This window comes from Glycine soja, chromosome 12 (assembly GCF_004193775.1).
Source record: "Glycine soja cultivar W05 chromosome 12, ASM419377v2, whole genome shotgun sequence".
Classification (NCBI taxonomy): domain Eukaryota; kingdom Viridiplantae; phylum Streptophyta; class Magnoliopsida; order Fabales; family Fabaceae; genus Glycine; species Glycine soja.
Window position 1 is genome coordinate 11,069,490 of NC_041013.1, and position 10,993 is coordinate 11,080,482.

A 10,993-nucleotide genomic window follows, 5' to 3' on the forward strand; every position below is an offset into this window, starting at 1 on the left:
AAATTTAATGCATTAAATATTTTTATTTAATTCGGGTTACTGTTACAAAATTTAATGCATATTTAATTCGGGTTACTATTATAAAATAAAAAATATTTATTTAATATATATTAAATTTTGTAATAGTAAAAAATTTGTGATAGTAAATATTTTTTATTTTTAAAAAAATATACAGATTAAATAATTTGTATGATTTATATCAAAATTAATTATCATAAAATTTATTATTTAAATGTACATGCGCATTAAATATGCATTAGAAATTATAGTGATATGTATAGTAACATTATTTATTTTATAACCTAATTGACTCATTACCCCAGTTAGTTAGAGCATTGTGCTAATAATCTACATATTTTTTAATTTGTATATTTTTTTAAAATAAAAAAATTTACTATCACAAATATTCTTTTTACTATTACAAAATTTAATATATATTAAATAAATATTTTTTTATTTTGTAATAATAACCCGAATTAATTATGCACTAAATTTTGTAATAGTAACCCAAATTAAATAAAAAATATTTAATGCATATTTAATTCTGGTTACTATTACAAAAATATTTAATGCATTAAATTTTATAATAATAACCCAAATTAAATAAAAAATATTTAATGCATTAATTCAGGTTACTATTATAAAAATATTTAATGCATTAAATTTTGTAATAGTAATCCAAATTAAGTATACATTAAATTTTGTAATAGTAACCCAGAATAAATAAAAAATATTTAATAAATATTTTTTTATTTTATAATAATAATCCGAATTAAATATGCATTAAATTTTATAATAATAAAATATAAAATAACATAGACAAATACAAAATAATTCAAAAATTTAAAAAACAAAAAAATAAATTAACTCACGGAAGAAGGTTCTTTCGCAATTGAAAATAACAACAGCGGAAAAACTTTCTTCCATGTGATCTCGCAGAAGAACTTCTTCCGCAGGAATCCACGGAATAAGGTTCTTCCGCCAACTGTGAAAGAACCTTCTTTCACGGTTAATGTTATAACTGTGAAAAACCTTCTTCCGTGTCATCTCACGAAAGAACTTCTTCCGCAGAAAACCATGAAAGAAGGTGCAGAAACATCAAGGGGTATTTTGGGAATTATAAAAAATTACTGGGTGCACCAGCAATCTTGTTGGGTGCCCCTAGCAATTCCCTAACCGGTACCATATATAGGCATTAATTTCTTGAGACCATATAAATTGCATGCTTTTTAGCCTAATCTGTTTAATCTATGGGTAAAATGGGCTTTTTATACCTCAGTTTTAAAAAGAATAATAATTTCAATGGTTTAGTTTAGTAAAAAAAAAAGAACTAGTTTAAGAAAAGAATGTATAAAATGATAACAAAAGAGTTTTTAATTTAATTTGTAGTGACTTTTAATTTGAGTTTTGTAGACAAATGTTTAAAATTTCAGTTTTTTTAAAATTTAATTTTCTATTTGTTTAGGGCTTCATGGAGCATGGTGTTCAGGTTGTAGGTTTTGTGGTTGGAGACTTAAATGGAAAGACTTGTCTGATATGCTCTCCGTGAAGATATTAAATATTCTTTTTATTTTATTATAATTGTTGTTTTAAATTATTTTGATTAGATTAACAAAAACCAATAATAGATGAAAGAGAATAATAATTTTTTAAAAAAATAATCATATCATCATAAATTCATTTTTTATTTTTATAACACATATCATTAATATTATAAGAAATATAGGTAAAAAAATAATTAATATTAAATTGAAAATTAAAATAATAATTATTTTGAAATATATATTTTTCATATACCATGATTATTATGGAAGAGAAGAAGTAATTTTTTTATCTAATGCTCTTTGGACATTCGGTACCCTAATAATACAAAAGTCAATCATAAGCTAGTCATTTAAAATTTTAAATCAGGACAGTTAAATTAATTTTGTAATGAATCACAGTACTCGCCAAAATCAAGAACCTCTCAACTAAAAAACAGTGGTCGGTGCATCTCATCCTTATCCTCTCATCTTCCCCCAACGCACAGTCCCCCCCTCGTTTTATAAACGTCTCTCTCTCTCTTTAATAGTATAAAAGCCCTCTCATAATTTCCCTTTTAAAAAAGTGTTTTACAATTACGAAACTTGGTTTTGCGGAAAAGCAAAGTAACACAACATAGCATCCGATACACATTCTTCCTTTCTCTCTCTTCGTCTCTATTCAGTGAATTCGGATTTTTTTTTCCTCTTCAAGCTCCGGCCATGGCGTCTGGATCCTCGGGTCGCGGCAACTCTGCCTCGAAAGGCTTCGATTTCGCTTCCGATGACATCCTCTGCTCCTACGACGACTACGCCAACCGCGATTCCAGTTCCAACGGCAATCACACCGATCCGGTAATTGCTCCTAATTCAACTAACGTATATTTACCCATGTGCCCTTAGCGTCGTTTCGCGCGTTGACTCGCGCGTTTTTGGCCTCTGAGGACGATTTCAGAACGTGGGTTTTGGTCTTTTGGAGCGAAAGTCATTGGGGTTTAGGAAAGTTTTAATTTTTAGCGATAAAGAAAAAATATTGACGGTGGAGGGTTTTCTTTTTTTCTTTTCTTGTTTGTTTGCTGCAATTCCCTTTATCCCTGATGGTCGTTTTGGTTGTAATTTGTTGAGCTTGGATTAATTCTTTGGGTGTTTGTTTGGGTTGTTGAATGGTGAATGTGCCGTTGGGAGTTGGAATAGGAAAAATTGGAGTGACTTGCTGAGTTTTGGGTTTATGTTGTTCTGTAATGGCTAGTGACATCTTAGGATGTGAGTTCGATGTTGTGACTTGTGATTGATTGTTTTAGTGTCAAGTGGAAGTTTTGTGGTGAATGAAATGAATATGAAGCTGTTTTCTTTTGGGGTTATGGAATTCGTTTTGGTTGGTGAGGTTGCTTTGACTTATTGGTGGGACTGAAATATGAGCGTGGTATGTCGATGGGTTCAAGGTCTTGGAGTTGCTCTAGGGGATGTGGATTCTGGTGTGGTATGCATGATTGCATGAGCTGTTCAACATTGAAAGAAGAGAAGTGTATGAACTGGATGAGAGTCAGAGGTAAAATGAATGTGCGGGTGTAGTGTGCATTTGTATCATGAGTGTTGGGTTTTCTGTATTCAAATGCTTGGTTGAGTTTTTTTATACTATTTGTAAACACTGATATGATATGTGAGATGAATGAGGTCAATGTGGTTGGCTGTTGAGAGAGTCAATGAGCAATTGCGTCCTAGTCTGCCATGTATAAATGTTATGGCAGATCAGATAGCATGATACTTTTAGTTTGTGCCGTCAGGTGCCTTGACTAATAGATTGATGAACATGATTCACTGTGTTTGGAACATAATTGATCAATCCTCACGTCTAAAACTAGAAATGTAATCTTTTGTTGGCTTATTTTGTTTTGAATATATGAGGAGGAAGGAGATTAGTAATAACGTACTTATTTTTTATGCTTAAAGTGGTAAAGTGAAATTGTCCCATTTATAGTTAAATTGCTTATTGTGGGTAACCAAGTTTTCTGTTTACTCAGAACTGTTGTGCTTGCTTTATTGAGTTTTAATGATCATTCTCAAGCTGTCAAGCTTATTGTTTTTATATGCATGTATATTGCCACATGTGCCTTTTATGCATATCTGGCAAATTTTTGAATCTCAAATCAACAAACTTTTCAGCAGGATTTTCACAAATCAAGGAGGATGTTTCCCACTACTGCCTATAATCCACCTGAAGATTCTTTGAGCCAAGATGTGATTGCGACTGTAGAGAAGAGTATGAAAAAATATGCTGACAACCTGATGCGGTTTCTTGAGGGAATTAGTTCAAGGCTATCACAATTGGAATTATATTGCTACAATCTTGACAAATCTATTGGAGAAATGAAATGCGATATAAATCGTGACCATGTGGAGCAAGAGTCAAGGCTGAAATCTCTTGAAAAACATGTTCAAGAAGTAAGTTGCAACTTTAATTGGTAATTGTAATATCTGTAATAGCTTATTACTATTCTGTTTATACTGTGTGGTTTCACTCATTTTGATGTGCTTGATAAATTGCTTATAGCTCTAGGTTGCAGTTACACAATTTGTTCTTGTATTATACTAGTATAGATCGAGATATGGCATATGGTAAATTTCTAATGGTGAGGGTTTGAATGGGTATATTAGAGAAGTTATTATTAATAGAATAAACCACTTTGATTATCCAAGGATACACTTGATCTCAATTTGGTCATCCAAAAATTTAAAATGACATCAAAATTATCCAAATTGATGTCACATAGAGCTTGAAGGAAGGACCATTTTGATGTCACTTTAAACTTTTGGAGGACCAGATTGATTTCAAGTGTATCTTTAGAAGATCAAAATGCTAGTTCAGTCGTATGATTATTACAAGGCCTGTTGCTTTATGCTGTTATTTAAAACCATATGGTGAGAACTTAAAATCCAATTCATTCACTTATCATCTTTTATGGATGAAAATCCAACCCATTTGTTTAGTAGTACTAGTATGTTATATTTTAAAAATTTATTTTCAATGATTGCAATATATTGTTGGTGATCACATATAGATGGAGAAGTAGCAGGAAGAAGGAAAGAGCTTTCAATAACAATAGGAAGAACTACTTGATCTATTTTCAATAACTTAATAGTCCAATGGATTGGATGGATGGATCATTAACTATCCATTAATCACAATAACCTGACCCATCTTCCCAATTACTTTTGTTTACTAAAAAGGGATGGTTGAAGTATGAATGAATTGGTTAAATTATTGATATGTGGATTATTTTGCCACACTTACCCAATCTGTACCCTCACCCACAGCCAAGTAAATACAGAGGAAAGTGCAAGGAAAAGCAAGATTAAATGGTATCAGAAACATATATACAAATAGTAATTAGTGATATTTGATATCCTTAATATCATGTTCAAGTATATATATGGTCATTCTTTGAGGCAGAGGCAGTCAACTTTCTTACCTCAATTTTTTGTTTCTTATTCAAAAGTTGAGGGGTGTGCAAGGTAAACTAGCTCCATACCTCTATTTGCATGTAAGGTTGAAAAGTTTGTAGGGCCTTTTGTTAAGAAGGATATATCTTCATATCTAATTCTAATGCAACTGTGTCCAAATGTATCATTTCACGACTAATACAATTTAGTTTATGTTGGTTCACTCAATTGTTACCTAAACTATTTGGGAGTTTTCAAGTAGGTCCCTAAACTAAAAAAGTTTTTAATTGGGTTCTTGATCATGTAATTTTTTTAATTGTGTCCCCAGGGTTAGTGAACTGTTATCTTCCATGGAATATTCATTATTCCCTCCTTAGTGGTGGCTTGAAACCGCCAGAAAATGACAATTTATGGCAAGTCATTTTCTGGCGGTTTTTAAAACAACCATAAATAGTCATTTTTTGGTGGTTTGAAGCCGCCAATAAGGAGAGAATAAGGAATATTCTGAGGAAGATAACAGTTCACTAATCCCAGGGACTCGATTAAAAAATTTACATGATCAAGGATACAATTAAAAACTGTTTTATTTTAGGGACTTGCTTGAAAATTCCCAAATAGTTAGGGACCAACTGGGTAATTTACCTAAAATTAAATTGCTGATCTTTAGTTTCCTTTAATTTTTCTTAAATGTTCAAATGAGGGTAAGATAGGAATAATGGATTCATAATAATTCATTCTGTTTATTAGCTTTCCAAACAATGGAAACTCTGTTCTGTTTCATCATAAATATCTTAACAAAGGAATGCTGTTTTAGATATTCAAACAAAGCTTACTGTGTACTCAACTTGAAATTAAAAAACAAAAGTGAAGTGTCAGGTGCATACATGTACTGTAACATGCCTATATTTATTATGTACCTGGTTCACATGCGTACATCATGACCAGAGTGGCACCTATGCTTCCTAGCTTTATTTCAAAACACAAATCTAATTATCCTTGGGGAAATGTATCAACAACCAAAACCTTTTACCGAGGTCAGGCCTTGATAATTGGACACCATTGTATTCTGTCTAAAACCAACTCTTCAGAGAGACTGTTTAGATCTAAATCCTTTTTAACGATTTCACTTAATTTTTCTTGATCTATCTCTAATTCTGTAGCTATCTTCCATTTGATCAAATAAACTCTTTTAAGTGGCTTTTCTTAGTTTTCTTTTTAAATGTCTGTGCATTCTGGTAAAAATTTAAAAGTAATTAAAATTCTTGTTCTACTCTAGTAGAAAATCCGACTATAATTGATCTATTGCAACCCTGATGACTTGTTGGCCCACTGGATCTGTTCCTCTATGTATAGTGAGGCTGGGTCTGTTGGTCCAATCCCGTGGGTGAAAGTGGGGGGGTGCCTATATAGACATTCTAATGCTCAAGTTAATATTTAAACTAGCAGAGTAAAAATATATGGAAGGGTGTTTCTACAATTGTACCTACTACTTGATGCATTTGCATGTAGTCTTTTTATAGGGCTTTGATGAGGGTGAGAACCTACTTGGATGCGATTAAGTCACTGCTAGGTTATCCAAGCATAGGCATGAGGTAGTTCTGAAAGATGCAGCAATCTCCATTTCCAGGATATTCTGGAGTCCCTAGCATGCATGGTTTGACAGGTGTCAGGTATGGGGAGCGTCATGGGGCAATAGTTTAGTGGATTTCTAGTGGGCCTCAGATAGATCCTTGGCCCAGCAAGGATTTGGATTAGAGGGAGCATATGGGTCAGGATTAATTGGGTTGGGCTTAGTAATGTGGTCAGGATTTATTGGGTTGGTCTTTATCTGAATTTGCAAACTCAACCATAGTCTTACCTTGATTTGCAAACTTTTTATGTACTTTGTCCATCAAGGTTGACCCAACCTAGTTCTATGCGAATATTGCTACATTAAGAATTTTTTACTACTAGAATAATCTGTACAATTGTCCCAACCTCATTTTCTTGTGTTGCTTATGTAGGTTCACAGGTCTGTACAAATTTTGAGAGACAAGCAAGAGCTAGCTGAGACTCAGAAAGAATTAGCCAAGCTTCAACTTGCTCAGAAAGAATCATCTTCCTCCAGCCATTCACAGTCCAATGAGGAGAGGTCTTCACCTACCACAGATCCTAAAAAAACTGACAATGCATCTGATGCAAACAACCAGCAGTTGGCTCTTGCTCTGCCTCATCAAATAGCCCCTCAGCCGCAGCCTCCAGCACCCCAGGTTCAGGCTCAGGCTCAGGCTCCCGCACCAAATGTGACTCAAGTCCCTCAACAGCCTCCTTATTACATGCCACCCACCCCTCTGCCAAATCCAGCTGTGCCCCAGCACCCACAGAATCAGTATTTACCATCCGATCAACAATATCGAACACCCCAACACGTGGCTCCACAACCAACACCATCTCAAGTAACCCCATCTCCTGTGCAACAATTTTCTCACTATCAGCAGCAACAGCAACAGCCACAACAACAGCAACCGCAGCAGCAACAACAATGGTCACAGCAGGTGCTGCCTTCACAGCCACCTCCAATGCAATCTCAAGTAAGACCTCCCTCTCCAAATGTGTACCCTCCATACCAGCCAAATCAAGCAACAAACCCATCACCTGCAGAAACACTGCCAAACAGCATGGCCATGCAAATGCCATACTCGGGAGTTCCACCACCAGGATCTAGCCGCACCGATGCCATACCTTATGGATATGGAGGAGCTGGCAGAACAGTTCCACAGCAGCCTCCACCCCAGCAGATGAAGAGCTCTTTTCCTGCACCCCCAGCTGACATGTATGGACCTTCCGGGAACCTCCCGGCGCTTCCTCCACCTAGTGGTGCATACATGATGTATGATGGTGAGGGAGGAAGAACACATCATCCACCCCAACCTCATTTTGCTCAACCTGGATATCCCCCAACAAGTGCTTCCCTTCAGAACCCTCCACCAGGTCTTAATCTCATGGTCCGAAATCCGAACCAGTCGCAATTCATCCGCAACCATCCCTACAATGAGTTGATTGAGAAACTGGTGAGCATGGGATTCAGGGGGGATCATGTTGCAAGTGTGATCCAGAGGATGGAGGAGAGTGGACAGGCCATTGATTTCAACTCGGTACTTGACAGGTTGAATGTGCATAGCTCGGTGGGTCCTCAGAGAGGAGGATGGTCAGGGTGATGAAGAACTTTTCTGAACAGTTACTTTGTCTACCAAACTAAATACTCTGTTCAAACCCTCAAAATCATTGCGTGTTTTATTATGCATGGAATAAAAGTTTTATGTAATGAGACGGTTTTACCACTGTATGTAAAAATGTCTTGAGATGTGAGGATTATCTAGTATTTTTATGCAGAAAATGCCTCACTTGCTCTTTTCTACTTATTTTTTTACTTATACTTTAAAGAAGTATATGAAACTTTAGATTATTGGTAATCTGCTCTTTTGTTATTTCACCAACAAAGAGAATATTTACTTTATCTGGTCTATATATATTTAATAATTTTATTATAAGCTATAACAAATAGAAAAAAAATACTTAGGGGTAAAATGTGTTTGGTCAAAATTGATTTTAGTCTCTATATAAAAGTAGTTTTGATTCTTGTATTTTCTGAAATATAGCGAGTTTGATCACTTGTTAGGTCAAAATGATTTATAGGGTAAGATAAAATTTTCTACACTTTATAAATACAAGAACTAAAACTTATTTTGATTAAATTCTGAGAGACCTAACATATATTCTAGATAAAGTAAAAGTAATTTTAGAACAGGTTTAGAGGTTCAGACATTTGCAAAGGGATCATTATTCATTCCCGTAAATAAGATTTTCTTAATAACATTCTAAGAAGAATGCTTTATTCTACGAAACAAAATTCGTACAAAAACACACGAATGGCGTGCTAACGCATAACGTAACTCCACCGTTGTTTGGAATCACACGCTCTTTCTCTTAGTGTGTATTTGGGTAGCCTTTAAGATTATGGGAGACCATGGGAAGGTGGATTAATCTTAATTTTGACCTAATTTATATATTTAAATTATCTTTAAAATTATTCTAGAATTAATTTTGATGAAAAAACATCATGGTAGGGTTGAAGCAGGTAACAACAACTTTTGCTTGGATTTTGATTAATTTATCCTCACATCAATACCTGTATTTATGCATATGTTTATTATTTATTTATTCATTTAAAAATATAATTAAATATGCTATTTAATGTTAAAGAATAACTTGTTGAGAAAGAGATGGACGATTTGAAAGAGACACAAATGTTTTTTGGTTTTGAAGAATGGTTATAAAATTTTATTGAAGATACTTTTTAAAACTTTTAAAAGCAATTTTTACTATTTTTAACCGCTGGTGGATTACATTTTGAATGATTATGTTAAATAATTTATGATTTTTAACTATTAAAAAAAATCTGCTGTTATATCATTATTTAATGGAGAGACTTGATGGGCAAGGACAAAATAAAAAAAATAAAAAAATAATTTAGGAATCAAAACCGGTCAAATAAAAGTTTATGGACTAAAAATAAAAATTATTGAAAGTTTAAGGACTAAAAATATAATTTATCCAATATAAATTTACAACCATGATGAATGAGTTATTTTTGTCTTTATTTCTAATATAAAATATGAAAAAAAATAAAAAAATTTGCAACCCTTCTACTAAATCACTTTCTCTTGTCAACCCTCACCCCATACACACATGTTCATTTATCACTATATATCTAAATTGCTTATTAACTTATGTTTCCACAATGTTGATTATTTCAATGGTTGCATGATATTTGAGTTAATTTGATAGTCAATTTTGGTTAATAATGATTGCAATTTGTTGACTTTACTGTTATTTTTAATGAAATAATAAAGAAATTAATATCTTTGCAGTTTTTTATTAGCAGAATTTAAAAGAAGATTTCAAGTGCTTTGAAGGAAAATTGATGTAAAAACTTGAAGAAAAAGCCTTGAAAAAAAAAGTTGAAGATTGTGACAGCTCGCTTAGCGTGCAAGACAGGCCCAACACATCTCCTCACTTAGCGATCAGCTCACGCTTAGCATGAAGAAGGCCCACAAAGAAGCTCAAAGGCACGCTCAACACGAAGTCAGCGTGAAAAGTAAGCTACCTTAGTCCTATAAAAGGAGTTGGAGGCAAAAGGGAAAGAGACAACCTACACACCGAGATACCAATCCCTATACCACCCTGGAGACTCAGAGCTCTCAAATGAATACATCATAAGCCTGAGTATCTCTAATAGGGGAAACCTTCTCTCTATGTCCATTATCTCCTTTTTCTCTTCCTTTATCCATTCCTCTTCTTTTATCCAAATCAGCCCCTAAAGTGTAAAGCCTTTCATGGTAATGAGAGGCTAAACCCCGTTAGTTAGGGCCTGACAAGCCTAAAAAGCTAAAAGATGTATTGTATGTTTCATATATATCAATGCAAACAGGTGTTTTCTTATCTATTATTCTTTCTTATTTTAATTTTATGTATCATTCATCCTTGCATCATCTTTAGGGGTTAGGCGCTCGAATGAGGGTAATCCTTAGTAGAAATACAAGGAAGGTCTTATATGCATCAATTTTAGGGATTAGTTGCTCGAAAGAGGGTAATTTCTAATAGAATTTAAAGGAAGGGGTTCTTAATAAAATCATTGTTAGACATAGAGTGATTGCATTATGCCCATGCATCAAAGCAAAGATCTAGAATTAGAACTTCATGTATTTTATCTATTGAGTCTTTGCAAAGACATTTGGGAGATAGATAGGTAAGATAGGCTTATCATCATGAAACATCAGAGGCAACTATTCTAATAGATGTGGGTAGGAAAAATTCACCAAATTGATAGAGAAAAATCTAAAATAATAAATCTTAGGAAAATAAGGCATGCTAGGTCCCAACATTATTACATTATGCATTCATCTTTTTTATCATTGTCTTTATCTTTTATTTTTCTTATCTTATCTATTTTATCCTCTACATTTCTTATTTTTTATTTTAATCTCTTATAT

At 33.5% G+C, this 10,993-nt stretch overlaps 1 protein-coding gene across 2 annotated transcripts; it reads left to right on the forward strand.

Annotated features, from left to right (window-relative positions):
* Positions 1–2,072: 2,072 nt before the first annotated feature.
* LOC114378586 (putative uncharacterized protein DDB_G0271606) lies at positions 2,073–8,413 on the forward strand. 2 transcript variants are annotated; one of them, XM_028337223.1, is made up of 3 exons: positions 2,073–2,375; positions 3,687–3,962; positions 6,965–8,413. In XM_028337223.1, the coding sequence occupies exons 1-3, from the start codon at positions 2,244–2,246 to the stop codon at positions 8,156–8,158; spliced, it is 1,602 nt and encodes a 533-aa protein (XP_028193024.1). In that variant the 5' UTR covers positions 2,073–2,243; the 3' UTR covers positions 8,159–8,413. The 2 variants fall into 2 exon arrangements, with proteins under 2 accessions (XP_028193024.1, XP_028193023.1); XM_028337222.1 differs by having other exon boundaries at positions 2,074–2,375; positions 3,684–3,962.
* Positions 8,414–10,993: the final 2,580 nt, after the last annotated feature.

Bases quoted from the DNA above. Each gene is read 5' to 3' on its own strand.
- LOC114378586 (XM_028337222.1), top strand. From the start codon at position 2,244: ATGGCGTCTGGATCCTCGGGTCGCGGCAACTCTGCCTCGAAAGGCTTC. The intron at 2,376-3,683 runs GTAATTGCTCCT...CAAACTTTTCAG, and splicing joins ACGGCAATCACACCGATCCG to CAGGATTTTCACAAATCAAG. The intron at 3,963-6,964 runs GTAAGTTGCAAC...TTGCTTATGTAG, and splicing joins TTGAAAAACATGTTCAAGAA to GTTCACAGGTCTGTACAAAT.